This window comes from Pecten maximus, chromosome 16 (assembly GCF_902652985.1).
Source record: "Pecten maximus chromosome 16, xPecMax1.1, whole genome shotgun sequence".
Taxonomy (NCBI): domain Eukaryota; kingdom Metazoa; phylum Mollusca; class Bivalvia; order Pectinida; family Pectinidae; genus Pecten; species Pecten maximus.
In genome coordinates, this window is record NC_047030.1 from 2,690,024 (window position 1) to 2,713,268 (window position 23,245).

General features: G+C 34.6%; 1 protein-coding gene across 2 annotated transcripts in view; it reads right to left on the reverse strand.

Annotated features, from left to right (window-relative positions):
• Positions 1-15,597, reverse strand: part of LOC117345196 — a 40,960-nt gene extending 25,363 nt beyond the window's left edge. For both annotated transcript variants that reach the window (XR_004536374.1, XM_033908204.1), the window contains exons 1-5: positions 15,474-15,597; positions 13,639-13,781; positions 10,545-10,719; positions 1,477-1,526; positions 1,027-1,126 (exon numbers count right to left, since the gene is read on the reverse strand). Coding sequence is in view for 1 of the 2 variants with exons in the window: in XM_033908204.1 (XP_033764095.1) it covers positions 1,027-1,126; positions 1,477-1,526; positions 10,545-10,719; positions 13,639-13,713 (400 nt within the window). In the remaining variant the exon portion in view is untranslated. The remainder of the gene's footprint in view (positions 1-1,026; positions 1,127-1,476; positions 1,527-10,544; positions 10,720-13,638; positions 13,782-15,473) is intronic.
• Between the last annotated feature and the right edge of the window lie 7,648 nt (positions 15,598-23,245).

Below are 23,245 nucleotides of genomic sequence, written 5' to 3' on the forward strand. Positions count from 1 at the left end.
AAATCAGTAGTGTAAGGACTGAAATCAGTGGTGTAAGGACTGAAATCAGTAGTGTAAGGACCGAAATCAGTAGTGTAAGGACTAAAATCAGTAGTGTAAGGACTGAAATCAGTAGTGTAAGGACTGAAATCAGTAGTGTAAGGACTGAAATCAGTAGTGTAAGGACCGAAATCAGTAGTGTAAGGACTAAAATCAGTAGTGTAAGGACCGAAATCAGTAGTGTAAGGACTGGAATCAGTAGAGTAAGGACTGGAATCAGTAGTGTAAGGACTATAAAATCAGTAGTGTAAGGACTGGAATCAGTAGTGTAAGGACTGAAATCAGTAGTGTAAGGACTATAAAATCAGTAGTGTAAAGACATTGTTTGATTACCTACTACATACAAGCCTATCTCTATATCCCCTCAGCGACTTGTCATGAGGGGATAATAAGAGGCCCAATGGACCTACATCACTTTTTTGCTAATTCAATGCCTTTAAATTAATTGAAAGAACTTGTTTTAACAAAGACCATATTTGGGTGAAGTTGATTTAATTTTTACAAATGTGTAGCATCATCCAAGGAACCTATACCAGCCAAATGTCTTCACTCTAGGCATTTTAGTTTATCAGAAGAAGTCATTTGAGTGTTTTAACAAAACTCACCCATATGACCTTGAAATTTAGAGTCAAGGGCATTTCCTTTTAGAAACTTTGTCAAACATCATTCCAAGAACCTACCAACAAAATATCTAAAATTGTGGGCCTTTTGATTAATCATAATAAATTTGACCTCTCTGACCTTGTGTCCAAGGTAATTTCTTTTCACAAAGTTTGTTGGGCACCAAAATTACTAGGGACTTACTAGCTAAATGATATGATTCTAGGCCTTTAGGTTTTTGAGGGGAAGATATTAAAAGGAAAAGCTGATGTTAAACAGATGCTGCATGGACGATACAATCTACAGACAGCGTACACTGTATCCTTCTGGCCAGATGAGCTATCTGGTGTAGAAGTTACCTCCCTTTCCTGATTAAAAATTACTTACTTATATTACAAGACACAACACCACAACAATATCCATTCTCATGCAAAATGTAGTCTGGAGATGGACACCCTGTCAAAGCAGCAGCAACATGAGAAAAAACCTACAAATAAACAATTATGTGTTTTATTTTACACCATGGTTTCCTTTACTTTTAATAACATTACAGAAGAATGAGTGTTAGTCTTTATTTTGCACCATTTAAGAACGCCCAAACAGTTGGGCAGGTGAACCCTATACCAGAACACATCTAATCGGTGAATCAAATCTCTACCACAGCGCCACCGTAAACAATGGTTAAACAAAGCGTAGTACTTCAGAATTCTTTTTATCTTTGTATGTACAGAAAGGATCTATTAGATCGTGTTTGGCTATCAACATTGTTCTGTTTTGTAACTTTTAACTCTAAACAATTGTTGCTTAGCAATGTATCTAGTAAAGAGTTGTACTCACCATGAACAGCAGCATTACAACGAACATCCACGAGGCAAACCCTTGACAATCTGATCAGCGAAACAAAAATCAACATAAAATCTAATTACATACAGGATCTAATGAATTTTCATTTCATTGTAAAAATGTAAACTCTATTTATCTTACAACCATAGCTAAACAGTTATACCAATTTATATTAATCTGTGGGAGGGGTGTTACTGTGGGATGGGTGTTACTGTGGGAGGGGTGTTACTGTGGGAGGGTGTTACTGTGGGAGGGTGTTACTGAGGGTGTTACTGTGGGAGGGGTGTTACTGTGGGAGGGGTGTAACCTTGGGAGGGGTGTTACTGTGGGAGGGTGTTACTGTGGGAGGGGTGTTACTGTGGGAGGGTCTTACTGTGGGAGGGTGTTACTGTGGGAGGGGTGTTACTGTGGGAGGGTATTACCGTGGGAGGGGTGTAACCTTGGGAGGGGTGTTACTGTGGGAGGGTGTTACTGTGGGAGGGGTGTTACTGTGGGAGGGGTGGTACTGTAGGAGGGTGTTACTGTGGGAGGGGTGTTACTGTGGGAGGGGTGGTACTATAGGAGGGTGTTACTGTGGGAGGGTGTTACTGTGGGAGGGGTGTTACTGTGGGAGGGGTGTTACTGTTGGAGGGGTGTAACTGTGGGAGGGGTGTTACTGTGGGAGGGGTGGTACTATAGGAGGGTGTTACTGTGGGGAGGGGTGGTACTGTGTGAGGGGTGGTACTGTGTGAGGGGTGTTACTGTGTGAGGGGTGTTACTGTGGGAGGGGTGTTACTGTAGGAGGGGTGTTACTGTAGAAGGGGTGTTACTGTGGGAGGGTGTTACTGTGGGAGGGTGTTACTGTGGGAGGAGTGTTACTGTGAGAGGGGACTTACTGTGGTAGGGATGTTACTATGGCAGGGTCTTACTATGTAAAGGGGTGTTACTGTGGGAGGGGTGGTACTGTAGGAGGGGTGGTACTGTGGGAGGGGTGTTACTGTGGGAGGGGTGTTACTGTGGGAGGGGTGGTACTGTGGGAGGGTGTTACTGTGGGAGGGGTGTTACTGTGGGAGGGTGTAACTGGGAGGGGTATTACTGTAGGAGGGGTGGTACTGTAGGAGGGGTGGTACTGTGGGAGGGGTGTTACTGTGGGAGGGTGTTACTGTGGGAGGGGTGTTACTGTGGGAAAGGGTGTTACTGTGGGAGGGTGTTACTGTGGGAGGGTGTAACTGTGGGAGGGGTGTTACTATGGGAGGGGTATTACTGTAGGAGGGGTGTTACTGTGGGAGGGGTGGTACTGTAGGAGGGGTGGTACTGTGGGAGGGGTGTTACTGTGGGAGGGGTGTTACTGTGGGAGGGGTGGTACTGTAGGAGGGGTGTTACTCTGGGAGGAAACCGGAGTACCCGGAGGAAACCCATGTGGTCGGGGAGCAGACCCCATACCTTTTGACATCTGGTTGAGAAGCGAAGTGTGTTATCATTGTGACAACCAGCTACCTAATTTCATACGAGATTAAATAAACAAGACCTAGAATTTTGTTTTCCAAGAATTTTTTTTCAAATTCAAAAATCTTACATAAAATGAACATGATTTATTACAAAGTTCAGAAATTGCTTATTTTGACAGGTTTAAAGGGGCATTTCTTCGTTCCAACATCAGAAACATGCACAAATTCTATGGATGACATCCAAGTCCGAATGATGATTATATCAGTGTTTGTGTTTACATGTTATAAAATTAATGCCGAAATGTACAAGAACAAGAGGCCCAAAGGGCCTTAACGGTCACCTGAGATTTGAAATATTTCAGTTAATTAAATTGACCCTTTTTGGCCCCACCCATCAGTCCTAATGGGGTCAGTCAGGTCAACATGTGCATATTAAGCTGTCATCCATTGCTGATAATTTTAAGAAAGTTAAAATGAATTCCAATAGACATAAAACAAATGATTATCAAAAATATGAATTCCCTATATAAACTATTGCAAAGTTTACCCTCTTCCAAGGGGCAAATGTGAAACCCCAGGCAGTGATCACCATTGCCTGTTTTAATGTGGCGGCCCGCCACCCTTAGCTGGGTACTGCCACGCTTACACAACCAAATTCACTCGATCCGCCACGCATGTAATTGTTACCTACCACCCCTTTTTTGTATCGATTTCAAGCAGAAAACTGAGCCGTTACTATAGCGTCCGATACTCATTACCTATGGTCCCTGTTTTTACAGGTGAACTAGGCCTAATTGACGAATTGCGATCTCGGTAAGGTGCCTCATCGTTATGTTTTGATACGGTCGACTGATCTCTTGATCACACCTATCGATGGTAATAATTAATCAATAGTAGAAGGTGTACTGTTCTGACCATGGGAACAGATGTGATTGTATGGTTTCAGTCGATCGGGACATCAAAGAAAATGTTACCATCATCGACATCGGAAAAAACGACGGTCCGACAAGATTTTTTTCTTCACAAGAATTAATATTGAGCTGGGATAAACAGACTGATAATATCAATACCTAAGCCGATGTTTGAGAAGCATGGATTCATTTTTGAAAACTTCACGGCAATGTCACTATGAAGAGAGGAGCATCAGCTCCTTTTTTGTAACACCATGTGCAGGACATGCGATCGCCACACCTGCAGCCAACAGACTGAAATCTTTCATACATCGCGCAAGCCACGGCTACAGAAATGCGCACGGATTGTGTATAAAGATGACGAAGGTAAGCTTAAAATTAACCCTTATTTGATTTGATAGATAATGATAATAATCTAATGAATATCTCGTGCATTGGTTTTCTTGTCACGTGCTATTTTTAGAAAGTACTATTAGAGTGATCTCCCTTCCAAAAACGATCTCAAAACGTCCAATAATATAAATAATCTCAGAATCTCTGTATTTATTATTTGATAAGTGTTATCTAGGTATTTTATTTTCTTTAATCATTATTAAATAAAGATTAGTTAATTAGCACCTCAAGTATATACAATGTAGCATGTACACATTTGCAATTAATATGTACTAATTTGATTATACAAATATTTGTTCAAATATAATAAATTGGTTGGTTTTTTGTTTTGTTTTTGTTTTTATAATATGGTAATGACCACAATAAGATTCATCAAGCTTTTCAAAAATATTTATTTATTTATTTATTACCACCAGCAGGAACGGGCTCTCTCAGAGGATTTTGAACTCTCTGATGATGATTTCTACCCAGGGAGTTCCCAACAAGAAAGCTGTTTCTCTCTGGAAGGGACTGTGCAACAGCAGAATTTCCATGTCATTTGGAGAGACAAAGTGTGTTTGGCTTCCATTGTTCATAATGAAGACTATTTTCAGGAGAAAATTATAGTGACTGTGTTGAATTGACATCTTAATTGAAATTATATTGTGGCTTGTGCATTGCTTTAATACTTTATATATTCTTGTACATTCTGATATTATGTCCAGTAAAAGTTGCTATTTAGTTTGATTTGTAGATGCTGTACCATAGCTAGTTGCTATTAATATGTTCACTGATAATATTATAGTGCAGTTTATTAAATTTATAATTGAAATGTTTTAACTTATAGTACTTGACAATGCATTATGATCTTGATGTGAATGTTTATCATATTTATAACAGTAAAAGATGCTATTTGAGTTTGTTTTATTCAATGTTGTTATATTGAAGAACAACAAGTTGGAGTTGAGGTTGCAATGGTTTTGTGAAAATAAATTGATGATTGTCAAAATGAGGAATGTATGTTTGTAGTTTTTTCAAGTAATGGTACAAGCTGTTATTTTGTTTTAATTTAAAAGATATATATGGCAGAGAGTGAGCAAATGATTAAAATGCATATCTAATTAGAAATAAATAAAACAACATAATTAAATCTCTATTCTTATGTCACAACTGATGATGTTTCTTGAAACGTCGCACCGCGTTGCTGCATGACATCCACAAAAGTACATGTTCAGAAAAATTGTCAAAAAAATTTCCTCCACCCATCATTTTGAAATTGTGGTGATCCCTGCCAGGGTCATGAAATTCACAATTTATGTAAAACACCATAAAACCATTCCTTCTATGAAAATTTTTTGATCCTATCTTATATAGGTATTGAGAATAAGATTTTGAAATTTCAGTCAATTTGACCCTTTTTAGCCCCGTCCATCAGCCCCTGGGGGTCAGTCAGGGCCAACATATGCATACTATCAAACAGTTATCCAACACTGATAATATTAACCAGGTTAGAATAAATTCCAATACAAATCCAATAAATAATAGTCAAAAATGTGATTTCTCTATATAAACTATAGTAAAGTTTACCCCCTCCCCAGGGGCAAACATGAGACCCCAGGGTCATGCAATTCACAATTTTGGTAAAGCACCACAAGACCCTTTCATTAATAAGCATTATCTATATAAAGCCAGGTGTTTACACAAGTCTCTAATAGTCTCATCACTAATTAACCATGTTAAAGATTACTATAATGTGCAGAAGTTTATTGCTGTGGGCAAAGGAGAGAAAGTTTTTAATAAATTTACTTTTGAATGGAATAAATGGCAAAATTTGGTAGAACTTGACCTTTCTTAACCTATAATTAGACTAGGTATACTTGTCGTAATATAAATAATTTTGATCTTATATAGACCTTTATCTCATACATAGTGGTAATATGAAATTATGTGTTTACAGTGGTTTAAATGATCATGTTTTTAGTGTTTAAGTCTGACCCTTCCCTTTCCCTCTCTCTTGCTTTCTCTTTCTGAATGAGAACTTTCTTCTTTTTCTATTTCCTTACATTTCTTGTTCTATCTTTCTTTTCTCTCACTGTGCTTGGGTTCTAACGAGCTTAAAACATATTCAACAATCATAAAATTTAGATTTGGAATTTTGACTGATTATTTTCAAGTACAGTGGAACTTTGTTAACTCAAAGTCGACGGGACCAAGAAAAAACTTCGAGTTATCCGAGTGTTCGAATTAAGCGAGTTATCATTTTTGGTGAAAAATTTGGTCAATATTTATCATCATTATATAACCATTATAACTTCGCTCTGTCGCTCATCAGTTTAGTGTGAAGACTGGTCAATACATCTAAATATATATGTAATGTTTCGTTATGTTACTTGTAATTTGGTGTAGTTTTGCCGATATACAGTCACGATAAAGTTTCTTTCACTTAGTCACTTCAAGAACGATCTGATGTCCAAGTCATGTTTGCAAAAGGTAAACGATAAAATGGAATTCGACAAAATAACAAGTTATTCATGTCAAATCAAATACCCGGTAACCATTTGAGTTTAACACAGATTGCATGCAAAACGTAACAGAACCATTACCTTTTATTGGACATATAAAATACTGTTTGATCGGCCTACTTACTTTTTATTGATAACCACGCCATTTCCATGTGTATTAGCACCGGAAGTTAGGCTGCGCATGTGCATATAAAATGTTACTGTAACGAAGCTGGCGTTTTATCCGATTTAATAGACAGCACTGACCGTTACAGTTGTACTCTGAACACCTTGGCAGTAATTACGCTATAGTTTCAGCAGTTTAAAGATTTAATAGGCGCCGGTGACTGTTTCATCTCTACACCTGTAAAAACATCAGCCGGGTAGATCTACCGGTGTGTCAGAGATTAGTTCCGCTTCAGCGAACTGGTGGATGAGTTGTTGACTGTTGTTGACTATCGTGTGTACTAATATCGGCGACCGCCTTAGGATATTACCTGATGTAAGTAAAGCAGTACTTTTTATCACCAAGACATGTTGTTATAAGATTCAACCGACAATTTCTTTTATGAATTTATGAAACACTTATAATAGCATGTAGGTTAGTAGTGCCGATATGTTCAGTATTACAAACGGAATTTAGCTCTTAAAAAATGTCGGCGTCTACCACCGATCGACGAAAATTATACTTCGAGTTATTCGATCATTTCAAATAGGATTTTTATTGTTGGGACCAAATATTCACTTCGTATTATCCGAGTTCTTCGAGTTTTCCGAGTTCGAGTTTTCCGAGTTTTCTTTACTAAGATAAAGAGAGAATTCGGCCGGGACCGACGAGGTACTTCGAGTTAAACGGGGTATTCGAGTTATCCGAGTTCGAGTTAACGAAGTTCCACTGTATTTTTAAGAATAAGCCTACCATGTGCATAAAAAATAAAAAAAAAATAAACAGTGTTTGACTCCACCATATCTGAGAGTAGAGAAGAAGATTTTTGAAGTTCTAGTAAATTTGACCCTTTTTGGCCCCACCCCTCAGGCCCCTGGGGGGTGGGCACCATATAATTCACAATTTTGGTTGACCTTCAGCCATAGTAACTTTCTGCCAAATTTCATTGAATTTTGTTCAGTGGTATTGGAGAAGAAGTCGAAAATGTAAAAAGTTTACGGACGGACGACGACGGACGACGACGGACAAAGGGCGATTAGAATAGTTCACTTGAGACTTTGTCTCAGGTGACCTAAAAAGGTTTATCGTCTACAAATATTGCATTTCTTTGCGGTAATTAATGATACTTCAGGTTGAATTAAGAATTTTCAGGACTTAATACCCGAAGAACTTTGGTTTATCTTTAGAGTAAAACTGCCTTATTAATGTAAAGATTGTAACTTTTACTACTTGGAATAAAATATATAATTTCCAATAAGTTTAATTTTGAAGACCTAAACTTTATTCAAATGAAGGACTGCCATTTAAAGAAATAGGAGGAGGATGACTCGTGAAATATGTTACATGGCCGAATTCACTGGATAACACACCTAGGCGGATTACATAATATTCTTTTAGGAAGCTTTGAAAAAAATAAACTTCACAATTTGTAAGAACAAGCTTTAGCTTACAGTTAGTGTTGCATGCCATGCAACACTCGTTCCCGACGTCAATAAAATTTCTAAGAAACATAGACCTTGATAGCAATGAACAGATATCTCATTTTAACAATCATTTCTCAACTGCTTTATGAGGCCGATCGTGAAATGTGACAGTAACCTTTGTGTTTGAGTTTTTTACTTGGTATGCAAGTAGATCAGTTGACTACTGGGGATATTCTGACAAACTTTGCTTCCCGCATCTTTGATGCAGAGCCCTGAAAATGGTAATAAAAGCTTAATCTAGTAATCATAAGTGACCTTAGCTGACCTTTGGACTCCTAACTCAATCTTTAAACCTAATCCATCAATCCTTTCTAAAGTTATCATCTGGAAACTCATACCGTATTTGACCTAATAAGGGCGCAGGGCGCGGGTAATTGACAGTGGGGGCGCCCTTATTAAGATTAGTTATTCTGAAGTTTTATGAAACAGACTATACCTTATAGCAGAATACCCAAGGTTGTGGAAACGGTAAAATATTCAGTCATAAAAATATTCCAGATGAAGATATCTATTCATTATCATATATTAAGCTTAAACATCACTTGAATACTCCTGTAAACTTGTTAACCATGCCAGCTGATCTTTAGACCAGAGAACGTGTGTTCCACCATTTATGTTCAAATGGAACTCTTTTGTGTTCTATTTATAGAAACAGGTGATTTCCCAGATCATATCAGACATCGTTTTCTTTGACCTAATAATTGATTTACAATGTCTTTTACTAGCTTTCTGTTCTGAACAAAAGTTATTTATCAACAAGAATGAAGTCTTTACTTTATCTTCAAATAAAGATGGTAAGTTATTATTTGTATGTGTGTTTAGTTTTGGGTGCTCTTTGCACTGACATGTCATCTGTAGCCTGTAGGAATTCACAAAATGTGGCGAAAACATGTGTTTCAGTTACTTAATTTGTTGAAGAAAATTGAACACATAAAGTAGCAAAATATTTCACATGAATTATTACTTTTGAACACCATTTTGACACCATTTTGACACTCAGTCAAAGATTTATTTCCTTGAAAAAAGGTAGGGGCGCCCTTATTAGGGTAGGCGCCCTTATTAGGTCAAATACGGTACTTTGATGAAAAAATATCTATTTTAACATTGACCTTCATGGTTGACCTTTCGTCCTTAAACCCATTCCCACTCTGTATTGCCCCATAACCCACCATCAAATAACGTTTCATTTAAATCCATCCATCTTTTCTCAAGTTGTCATCTGGAAACCAACAGACAGACAGATGGACAGATGGACGGACAGATGGATGGACAGACGGAGACAAACACTTTAGTCCCCTCTAGTTTCACTGGCAGAGAACTAATAATAATTAAGGATATGATTCTTTTCAATGAATCTTCAGAGGACAAAAAAAAAATTCTTTTAAACGGCAAAATAAAATGAATTTTACAATGGATAGGAAAATATCAAACTTTTGATGTTTTTTTTCGACAATTCATCACAGGTGTCTGCTTCTGGTTAACATTTATAGAAAGAAATATTAGAGTCTACTCCTAATACAATATCAACAAGGTGAAACACTCGAAAAGTTGAAAATGGGGGGATGAGCTTTGATTCACTTTGAATTTAAGTTTAATCCGACTAAAGTATCACATGCACACAAACTTCAGTAAAGTACCTTGGTTTAGAATCCTTAAATATCAATGCATGTTATTCTTTTGCTGTGTGACAATGATTAAAAGATGAGAAAATGGATCAAAAGCGATCGTGATAGCTGACGATTGCATCGACTGTGGAATGGACGTAGTCTGTATATTTTAGAGAGGCAAGGGGCAATCAGATTGGTTAACAGCTCTGTCGTAAACAATACCAACTATAATTGTCGACCAATCATTAGCCTACGTCCATTCCCCAGCCGATGTATCGTTTGATCTTCAAGTAATACACCTTGTTGATATAGTAGGGGTACAGTAGCTAGGGGCTGATATTTTTTTACCAAAACTCAAAATACAAATATCTTATTCCTTTTTAGTCACCTATGGACTATCAACATAAAGCTATAGACTCATAATACTTCAGATAAAAGGTCTATATTGTACCTGTAGGTACAGACTGGTAATATTTCAGATAAAAGGTCTATATCGTACCTGTATGAATGACTCGTAATACTTCAGATAAAAGGTCTATATTGTACCTGTATGTACGGACTCGTAATACTTCAGATAAAAGGTCTATATCGTACCTGTAGGTAAAAGTTTTTGCGTCCTTGTACTAGCGCCTAGCTGTATTTGAGTCTGTAGGCTAGCAGAGATAAAATCTCTGTGCTGCTGTCCCAGTTGGTTTGATAAAGGAGTTATCTCCCCTTGTACTTTATGCCGTTCCACATGTGAATCAGAATTCCGGAATGTAAAATATCTCTGAAAAAGAGTAATTATGATAATGATGTAGGCTTTGTTTTGTTTTTTGTTTGATGGTCCATCATTGATTCATTTCTTTAGAAATAATTAACAACAGAAAATGATGTACATCTAACAAATATTATGTAAAATCATCCTCTCATATCTGATGGTCTGCAACAGCATGTAAATAATTACAAGAAATATGTGTAATTATGTCTTGTCTGTCCAGCTTTGTCAATTCCTTTTCTTTTTAACTTTTTGCTCAATTGTAGTAAATTTAATGTACCTTGATTTGTATTGAAAGGTATTCTTTTATATAATCCTTGTAGGTCAGTACGAAAGTTTTAAGCAAAATTCAAAATTGCTATATTACCTGGGTACTGTGGTTTTTCTACATAAATTGTTATACATATTTTGACAGGTATATACGATGTGCATGCCAATTGTATATACAAGTACATCATTTATTCCTGTCAAAATATTTATCTTACAATAAGCTTTGAGAGCTAAATCATTCAAGGATTCTAATATGCTTGATCAAACTATGAAATTTAACAAGAGGCCCATGGACCTTAATTAAGTTAATTAAACGATCTCCTGAGTTTTGAAATATTTCAGTTAATTTAATTTACCCTTTTTGGCCCCACCCTTCAGTCTAAGGGGTCAGTCAGGGCCAACATGTACATACCATCAAGCTGTCATCCAATGCTGCTAATTTTAACAAAGCTAGAATGAACTCTAATAGAAATCAAACAAATGATAGTGAAAATGTGATTTCTCTATATAAACTATGGTAAAGTTTACCCCTTCCCCTGGGGGATTCGTGAGACCCAGGGTCATGAAATTCACAATTATGTTAAGGACCTTAAGAGTCAAACCTTCCTATCTGTGAAGAGTATATGATTATACCATATCATCATCACTATTAAAGAAGGTGACTCATCATCACTATTAAAGACAGTGACTCATCATCACTATTTAAGACAGTGACTCATCATTAATATTAAAGAAAGTGACTCATCATCACTATTAAAGAAGGTGACTCATCATTAATATTAAAGAAGGTGACTCATCACTATTAAAGACAGTGACTCATCATCACTATTTAAGACAGTGACTCATCATTAATATTAAAGAAGGTGACTCATCACTATTAAAGACAGTGACTCATCATCACTATTAAAGAAGGTGACTCATCTTACTATTTAAGACAGTGACTCATCATTAATATTAAAGAAGGTGACTCATCACTATTAAAGACAGTGACTCATCATTAATATTAAAGAAGGTGACTCATCATCACTATTTAAGACAGTGACTCATCATTAATATTAAAGAAGGTGACTCATCATCACTATTTAAGACAGTGACTCATCATCACTATTAAAGAAGGTGACTCATCATCACTATTTAAGACAGTGACTCATCATCACTATTAAAGAAGGTGACTCATCATCAATATTGAAGAAGGTGACTCATCATTAATATTAAAGGTGACTCATAATCACTATTTAAGACAGTGACTCATCATCACTATTTAAGACAGTGACTCATCATCACTATTAAAGAAGGTGACTCATCATCACTATTAAAGAAGGTGACTCATAATCACTATTTAAGACAGTGACTCATCATCACTATTAAAGAAGGTGACTCATCATCACTATTAAAGAAAGTGACTCATAATCACTATTAAAGAAAGTGACTCATAATCACTATTTAAGACAGTGACTCATCATCACTATTAAAGAAGGTGACTCATCATTAATATTAAAGACAGTGACTCATCATTAATATTAAAGAAAGTGACTCATCATCACTATTGAAGACAGTGACTCATCATTAATATTAAAGGTGACTCATAATCACTATTTAAGACAGTGACTCATCATCACTATTAAAGAAGGTGACTCATCATTAATATTAAAGGTGACTCATAATCACTATTTAAGACAGTGACTCATCATCACTATTAAAGAAAGTGACTCATCATTAATATTAAAGAAAGTGACTCATCATCACTATTGAAGACAGTGACTCATCATTAATATTAAAGACAGTGAAAAAAAATTTTGAACCCCAATTTCACCTTTTTTTGCCTGACCCTCAGGCCCCTGGGGGTCGGGACCATATCATTCACAATTTTGGTTGACATTTGGCCACGGAAACTTCCTGCCAAACATTGAATTTGAGTCAGCAGTTTTGGAGAAGAAGTCGAAAATGTAAATTGTTTAGAAATGAAGTTGCTTGAGTGATGAAGAAAGGAGTATATATATGAATGGAACGCTATATCCAGTCCTCCACTTCATCACGGCGGTATCATACCATTAAATGATACTTGTACATTACTAGGTTCGAGGCAGGCCGTCTGTTCTCACAACTTTAAATCATGTTTCTCCTTTTAATAATGTTTCAGACTTGTTGATGATCAAAACCCAATCATCTCTGAAGAGGAAGATGGATTTAAAGGCTTTTAATACCTTTATTTCACATTAAACTGACACTGTTTGTACAAAAATGTGGCCCATTCCTCAAAGTATGGCAGACTTGAAAATACTATTTAATATTTATTTTATAATACATTATTTATTAGCATTATCTAATTTAAAAATTTTAATAGGAAAGCATTATTGGAAAATATTATTACATATTTGTTTTCTTTTTAAGGAAAAGTTAAGGATTTTCCCTTAAGTTGCATGATTCTTAATTCCCATAGAAAAATTTAGTCAAGAGATTTTAGTAGTTGATCATGATGATTATTGATGAAACTGGGACCATATTTTGATGAATTTCCTATATCTAAATCCAAGGAAGGATTTTATAGACTTTGAATCATCATTTGGTGAGTTAATTAGTGAATCCGGCTAAACTCTGTCTCTATTATCATTATCAACAGGATTCCATAGTAGTCAGTAGTTCACACAGACAAATACATACATTACATTTTTGTCGTTGTTTTACAACTTGAGCATTTTCTCCCATCGTTTGAGGTTTTGTGCCGCCAAGCTCCATCCAGGGACTGTCACCAGCTGGTGCACACTTACGTTGTCTGCCACCTAAGATGCAACTATAATAATAACCTGCAAAAATAATAATAAATACTGTTTAGATATAATATTATATATGTTTTCATTTATTTTCACCAAAAAGTACAAGTGAAACTTTCCTAGTGGTATAATAATCACTTGACATTTTGCCAACTGACTTTAAACATTGTCGGTATGTCCCATCCAGACAACTAAACAGTCCTCATTTGCACTCTTCCTTTACAAATGAAACAGATCTTTTCAAAAACTCACAAGCACAGTTTTCAATCACTGTTTGTATTTAATATAAACATATTTCCAAATAATGTTTCAACAAAACTGAAGAATATCATTCCAAACAGAAACCAGTGATTATTAGTAGCTTGATGACGTACTTTTAAGAACACCATATTTTCTCTCTTTAAATCATTAAGAAGGAGTAAACGTTTACAATATCAAGTATGTTTGATTATGTATAAAATAACATTAGTAACAAGACTCTCAATGGGCATGTACTTATCACTAACTTCGCATTAATCTCAGAATATAATAAGGTAAACAATTTGTAGAGTTTTATGAGTTTGGTTTATAAAGTTTAATTATAGCTAATTATTGTGATGTTGGGTAAAAATAAGAAGTTTTGTTAGCTGAATAAAAAATGTCTGTTGAAAAAAAAAGTCTGATGAAGGTGACAGAAAACATACCATATAAGTCATCAAATCACACATAAACATTAATTGGTTGTGAAATGAAAATCCTTACATAAGCTGAAAGTGGCGATTAGGTAGCTCAATTGGTAAAGTATCGGGCTAGTTAGTGTTTAGAGGTCCCGGGTTCGAACCCTGGTCTGGCCGTGCCTTTTTCCTCTCCTATTACATATGGTGCCCCAACTAAATACCCACAGAGTTTTTTATCAACATTTCTTATTAAGTATAAAATTTTCAAACTTTGAGTCTTTTCTATTTTGAATCTAGCCCGAGTTTTCTCTGGCCCTGTCACCATGTCTGGTGTAGGGCCAGAGCGCACTACTATATGAAAACGTGGAATTATCCGACACCGTTTGGTGTCGCTAAGAATTTGATGCAAAAACAATAAAATCGGGTGTGACATAACACCTACCTTACATACCAGACATGGTGACAGGGCCAGAGAAAACTCGGGCTAACATTGGGTGTGCCCAATGAGTGACCAGGGAGTGTCCAGGGACATTTTTGTGGTTAGTGACTAGTCTACAGATGCAAATATATACAAATATTACTACTATTTGGTAGCCTTTAACATTTAACGAGAACATATAACACATAAAATATAAGTTTTATATATACAGTGTATATACAGTGGTCTGTCTGACCGCTGACACTTAATCTTAATACTATAACTCGTCCCGTACCACTCACAACGGCTAGTTATAATTACTGGTCGTCGGTCTGTGTGTGACCGCTGACTTTACGGCTACGGGGATTCAGTGACTAACTTAGCAATATGTGTAATCGAACATGATTATTCATCGGCCACCTAACCCCTGGTGTTTGCTGCTGACCACCAACACTACTTATAGTATGGTCGTTGACATGCCCGCCGACTACCTTGTAGTTGCTGACTTGACCGTCGACTACCTGCTTGTAGTCGCCAACTAATTTGTAGTCGCTAACCTATCAGCCTCTGCCAAACACTCTGTGTTAAAACGATTAGTTGATGGATCAAGGAGAAGACCGTGGTCACATCTATCTTTCCATAACTATTTACCTTTCTTAGGGTCTCTCCGCTTCTGTCTGTACAGTTTGGATGCCGAAATCAGAGTGTTTGTGTTGATGTTGATGTTGCTGCTTTAAAGTCTCGATTTAGGTTACAACCTCTACTCGCGACTCCAGTCTGTCAGAGCCGGCTTTTATACAGTACCCTCCGATACAACCGGAACTCCTCGAAAACGAAACTTCTAGAAAGAATGTTGTAAAAGCGGAAAGCTCTATCTAGGCGGCTCAAATACACTCAAATATACTCAAATACACAAAAATATACTCAAATACAAATGTATTTCACACATATAACCTTATTTTGTGCGTAATATGGTCGTTAATAAGCGATCAGGCTACGATCTTGCGAACTATGATACCCGGATCGGTTCACAGGTACTTGGGGTAAGAAATTACATTTGTATATATATACTATATATAGCCTCGTATTACTATATAAAATAGAGCGCTATTTTATATAGTAATACGAGGCTATATAGTATATATACAAATGTAATTTCTTACCCCAAGTACCTGTGGATCGGTTGGGATATTTAGGCTTTACTGAAATTGACTTGAAATTATCGAAACGTTGGGAAATGGGGCTTAAATTAGCATTATTTTCAGAGAACAGAGCCAAATATTTGTTCTGAAATGCTCAACTGTATCATATGCAAAACATTAGTGGTTTATTTGACCGAGAAGTAGTTTAAATCAATGTTTTAATCATTCGCGATTCACGGCCCGATTGTCGTCAGAGTTGAATTACAGAAATGGCCGATAATGGACCCGAAATCGATATTTTCATAAGAGAATGGACTCAATATGGTATTCTTTGGTGTCTGAAAAGGTCATATGTAAAATATCTTAAATTAATTTTCACTAGAAGTATTTTGAAATAATTGTCAAAATATCCGATTTACGACCCCATTGCCGTCAGAGTTGAATTGTCGAAATGGTCGATAACGGACCTGAAATGAATATTTTTATGATATAATGGACCCAAAATAGTATTCTTTTGTATATATAGAAGTCACATGTAAAATATTTTTTATTTATTTTCTCAAGAAGTATTTTAAAATGATAATCAAAATAGGCCTACCCCATTCACGACCCAATTTTTGTTTACGCATTGGGCGCGAATAAAATAAAAAGGAGCAGGAAAACTGAAATCCGGATTATCTACTCACAAATGCAAAAATACTCATACTAGATAGCTATAATTAATATTTAATACAAGAATTTCTATACTGTATTTGATTCTCTGTATAAAATTGTTGTCAAATTTGTGGTATTATGTAAAATAATTCATTTTTATTGATTTTTTTCCCCCTCACAAATCCATATTTCAATCTTTGAGTAATTAATGCATTGAAAATTGAAGTCAAGGCAATGAATTAATATTTTCCGTAATAATTTTTCGATAAACTGTTAAAAAGTTTCCAGATGATTTTTTGTGCCATGCTGTCATAAAATTTCAGTTATAACTTTAAAATTAAATTACATGTAGTATGTTAATATAACCAAGTTGTCAATATCCACAAAGCGAGTGTAGTCTACTGTAATCTCAATCACTGAGTGGATAGCATTACATATGAATATAATTATTACTGTAAAATACCTGTAGTATGAAGAGATATGTGACCAACTTTAGAATGAATGATATCAAATTTAGATTATATCTCAAGAGCAATAGGTGGATTATTAGAATTGACTTCCAAATGAAATCAACATATCCGTGTAACTTTAGCAGGATTTCATCATTGTTTAAGATCAGACTTATGAATAATATCCATTCTAAAAAAAATCATCAGAAATAATCATAAACCATCAGCTGTATATAAGCAAGAGTTTCCAGGGGATCTTGGTGTCCGCCATTGAGATTGATCTCTTTTCTACTTTTCCCTTCTTTCCCCTATTACTTATTATTCATTTGATTATATTGGAAACCTAAATTTGAAGTCTAAGATCTTAGGAAAAACTTTTGGAAATGTATCAATAACAGATTAAACTGTTGAAACTGATGGTGGGCTGGCTGGCTGGCTTAAAGCCATTTTGTTTTCCTGATCAGACTAAAAGATAAATAGGAATTGTTGATGTACTTCCATCTGATGATGGCAAAAAATCTTTATTCCATAATATAGATTTTCATTTTTTGTATAAATAAATACTTAAAACAAACAACCACTATTATATGTAAGAATGTTGAAAGTCATATTAGTTGTGTTGTATAACTTCAATTTATGTTATTACCTTAACTTGGTGATGAGTAATTAGATTATGAGCATTATAATATGGCCATGGTTTACATGATCAAGTTTCTGTGTGATATATTGTTTGGTTTTATTTACTGGACAATATTAATTTACCATATTTTAGTTAAATTTTATAAATTACTCCACCCCCCTCATTACTTTCACAGATATGGATGTTATTTCTACAATATTTGTAGAGCAATTTTTCACACCTGGGGAGATGATTGACACGCCTGTGTAACTTACACTAATTGACCAGTGTATTGAAAGAGTCCCCCTAAGGCTATAACTGAACTGTCCAGGTAATGAAAGGGTGTCACACCTGTGTTAGCAGGTGGAGAGAGATGGGTGAGGGGGAGGGGGGTCCTATAACCTCCAATTTTTACCTGTGAGATATACTGAAGATTTAATTTCCTAAGACCTAATTAAACCAGATATAAAATGAACTATCTTAAACTGGTCATTTAACAGCAGTATAAAAACTCAAGTTTAAAGATGAGTATGAATTAAAAATATTGTATCAGGGACTCAGCTTGTTACTCTTCTTTTGCTCCTCGCGCAATTAATATTAAGTACATCAAATATAACATAATTACATTAAAATATAACATGAGCAATGTTAAGAACATATGCTCTCTACAATTATAGCACATTTTGCCAAAATAAGAATATATGTGATAAACTCATAATAAACCTTAATTTATATATATAATATACCACAATATCCCAAAATTTGTTAACATAAAAAAGAAACAAAAACAACATTAAACTGATAAAAGAGGCATAATACAAGCAAAATATTTCATATAGATTCTATGGAGACCCTTAAACAGTTCAAGGAGAAATAAGTTAAGACCATCAGGTGTTGATTCATATGGGCTTCAAAATTTCAAAATTTACTCTGTGATGATATGATTGAATATTATGGTCCATAAGATGGTTTTACTTCTTATAAGTAAACTTCAAGGATTCTACTTCAAGTGCACTAAACATGTATGTTTAACGTTTTCCATAATTAGGTAAAGGCTTAACGCATATCTTTGTTTTAACTTTTAATTTCCTATCAAAAACAGAAATACACCAGGATTGTATATTAATATATATGTGTACATTTATATATTTAGATGATTTTTTTTCTGTGTGAAGTAGGCATATCATCTAAAAACAAACTAAAAGCAAAAAAAAAACAAAAAATGCAATACATGAATTTTATTCAATTTTATTTGAGAGGTTGCATTTTGCCTCAATATACTTATAACATGTATACACATGTATATATATTTGCAAAAATCATCTGTTCATAAAGTTGTTAAATCATCTGTTCATGAAGTTGTTAAATCATCTTTTTATTACTTTACCAAATCCTGGTGATATTCATTAAGAGACTGAATTCAGAAATTTATTATTTCTTATGGAAAAGTTCATCAGACAAGATAAAAAGAGATGTAATTATTAAGAATTGTAGTGAAAGCGATCTGAAAATGAAACATTTACAATCTTTTATTTTAGTAACAATAAAAATAAGAGCATTTTTTATATAGATTGGTATAGAAAAGGATTTATATAAAAAAAATTATAGTCAAAGAAAATAGCAATGGTAGATTTTACAGCTATACAGAATTAATGGAGAAATTCAATATTCATACTAACTTTCTCACTTATCAAAGTGTCAAAAGTGCTATAAAAGAGAATTTTTCCAAAGAAGATATCTCCACTGAATTCATAAAACTATCTTACATACCTGCCAACTTAGATTTTTTTTTCAAACAGAAAAGAGGAGCAAGTTAATTTTATAACTGTCTGTGTAAAAATAATATAGAATCTACTGGAAAAAGGAAATAGGAAGTATTGTTTGATTTTGATGAAAATACATATATAACACAAGATGCCACAACATTTTAATCAAATAATTAAAGTTCTACAAGATTTCCACTAGTCCGTTTGGCTACCGGAATTTCAAACCACTAGCCCGGGTAGAAAATCTACTAGTCCCAGACTATCGGGCTATCTTTAAGTTCGAGCCCTGTGCCAGGAAAAGAGTCTGTCTTTATCAGCTTTGAAAAATTATATCAAAGAAACATACCACACTCCAAGATATTGCAACCAGTAAAAGGGGAAATCATCTGAACTTCTTTAATAAGGACTGGAAAATATGGGAAAGACTACTGGTCTCTACAAAAATTATAAAAATGTTTAAAGGTTTCATTCTATTTTTGGAATTTCATATTTTATATGAAACTATACATTTGAAGAATGTGTAGCCTATACTCAACTTAGGCTTGAGAAAATGCTGACCTGCTTTAGATTTGACTGGAAGGACTTTAAAGTATTCATTTTATCAGTTATAATCACAGTTTTCTGTGCTAATGGAAATATAAATACAGTATATATACTATAAAACACACGTTAGCTTTTACCTTCCCACAAACAGACAGAATTATTGTCAAAGATCTACATTGTCCTTCACCTTTTGATCCAAATGACCCTGACCTCTCACCCAAAGTGACCTAGCTTTGTCTTGGTCAGGAGTTGGCCATGATCAATAAGTATGAAAGTTAAGGAACTATTGTGGATGGGCAGACAAACAAACAAACAGACAGAGTGATTACTATAGGGCACCTGTATGGACCTGATTAAGAAAAACCATGTCATTCCTACATATTAAAGGAAAATCTTAAGGATTTTTTCCTATTGGGCTCAACACTAAGGGCTCCATAGGTCACAGAACACATTATATGAAGTCATAATTAATTTCCTTAAATTGGCGGCTTTACATGGCTCAAAGACAGCTCAGACCAAAGTTGGACAAAAACCTATAACTAATTTGAAATAGAAGAAGGAAATTTGCCCATCAGATCTGAAGAAAATTTCAATCTAAATAATTTACAGAGGAAAATTGTGCTACAATATGCCATGAAAATAGATGAGACTGGACAAATGTTTTCGTTCTTCTAATAAAAATCTTGTCATTAATGCAAGAGAAAATGATAAAACACATTTTGATTTAAACATATTTTATTGTATCTTAATTTATACATGGGAATTGGGCACAAGTTATCAAACTTATATTAAACACTTTCCCTATATAATTTTACATACATATAATACATTTATTTTTACAAGATGACATATATTTACATATTAGAAAGAGAGAAAGAGAGAGAGAGAGAGAGACGAAGTTCAAACTTTTCACTTATCAAAACACTCTGCTGTTTCTAAAGTTCATCACATCCTGTGCCATGGTTAGCTCTCTCCGTTCGCTTCTGATGCCTCCTGGAAATTTGATTATCTTTTGCCATCGGCATCGGAATAGATATGATAATTAAGCACAAATAAATTTACACAGATATATATAGAGAGATAAGGGGAATTAAAATCTATACAATAAAACACATGAACAATAGTGCATTGAACACAGTCATTAGTACATGTATAGTTATATTTTGAGTATAAGTGACACTTGGACAAGGACGAACAGGAAACTTTTCCTTTAATCCATGATGATTCCGTTTAATGCTGAAAGTGACTATAACCTGACAAAAAGTCTATTTACTCAACTAAAAAAAATATTTGTGCATGAGTAAATTATTCTTTGCATACATAGCATTTTATGGTTTATGTATTGAAATCTAGAGTATTTTGATTGAGTAACAATAATACATGTTATATTTTATATATTTAGTAGAAAGAGACAGGCAGACTAAGATCCTTAAAAAATAATAATAATCAAATATATTTGTAGGAAAGAGTCAGGCCTTAAAAAACATTAAAGAAAACCAGACTGATGTTTTCAATAGGTATGGTAGGTTGTATAGGAAAAGGAGTTACCTCCCTTGCAAAGTTGTTGGTTTGGTTTGGTTTTTTATCAGGCCTTATGTCGTAATATTTACAAATTAATAATCACATCACATACAAATTGATGTTATAGAAGTGAATTTTATTTGTATTTGAGTATTTTTTTGTGTATTTGAGTGTATTTGAGTAAAAAGTCAAGCCCCTATCTAGGGCACACGGAACTTCCGCTTTGTGGGAGGCACACTAATCGGCTAAGGTATTCCGAAATGTATGGTCATAGGTGGCCAGCTTTTGAGTTTCGTATCATCAGTATGAGAAATAACTCAAAAAGAAAATGTTTTATTTAAATTACTGAAAGCAACAAAAAAAAACAAAAAATAATAAGATTTAAAATTATATTTATAAGGAAATTTTGAAAGAAAGCATCAAAATAACAACGTACAACCATGTTAGCTCCCGAGTCACACACCATGGCCGCGAATGATACTGGCTCAGTATAACTGTTATCTACGCTCGAAACTAACTTTATTGGTAAGGATGCATATCGTCTTAGTTCCGTGACTACACGTATGACTTAAAACCTCCGTTCAGATTTGTTTTATCTGTAAACCAAGGGCTGTTTACCAAGCGACTACGATAATCACACCTGCCTTTGGCTTTGATGTTGCAGGTTTAAACCTCCTACTCGCGACTCTAGGTTATAACATTAGTCCGGGTCGACTGTTAGGTGTTATGCTCATCATTATAAAAATAAAACAAGATGATGTTTACTGCTATCAAAAATAGTATCAAACTTGTCTGAAAGGTATACTGCTATCAAATATTTTACCTGAGTTTGATTATAAATACTAAAAAAATCATTGTCACATGTACATGTATTTACTCCTCTGAAGTGGTCTGTTGTTACATAGGGTAGGTGAGTTTGCAAGATTGAAAGTTAAAATCTAAAAAGTATTTTTAAAATTCAAGTAGACTATAGGAGTACTTTTGTAAATATCGTATGGTTATCCATAGAAATTAATAAGTATAATTTTGTACCTGTTTTGAGATATATTTTTTTAAATTATCTACTTATTCTCATTGTAAACAAACCAAACAGTTTGGTTTATTAGGAAGAGTTGGTATGCCTTTGTGAATACAAGAGTGTTCCATTTTCAAAAGAAACACAGGTAAAACCATACATTGTATCTAATCTTGCAAACACCCTGGTGTTAACGTTTGTTCATACTATTTCAATAGCAAGTAATATTTACTGGCCATGGAAGTCTGGTCACTGTACCTTAAACACACACACATTTATCAATTTATCAATCAGAAATAAGATTAAAAACCAGTAAAGCAGAAAGACTCACTATTCAATATATGTATGGATTTTTTATTAATTTTTGAGTTGACTTCATAAACTCAACTGTTATACTGATAACCTATCTAGTATGGATGGGAGTATATGTGCAATCATGTAGTATGAATTGTAATAATAAGTTCTGGAAAGATGTATTTAAAAGTTGGGTTAGATTAAACAAGTCCTTTTCTATGCAGCAAAGTAAGTCTGAGTCAATTTTAAAAACTCCTTTATGGTATAATAATGACATTCAAGTTGAAAATAACTATTTCTTTTATCAAATATGGTTTAATGCTGGTGAACATACTATAAATGACCCAGTTAAAAATTATGATAATTTGGCGGTTTTTTTTTCAATTGATGAGTTTCTTCATGAATTTCAAATTAATACCA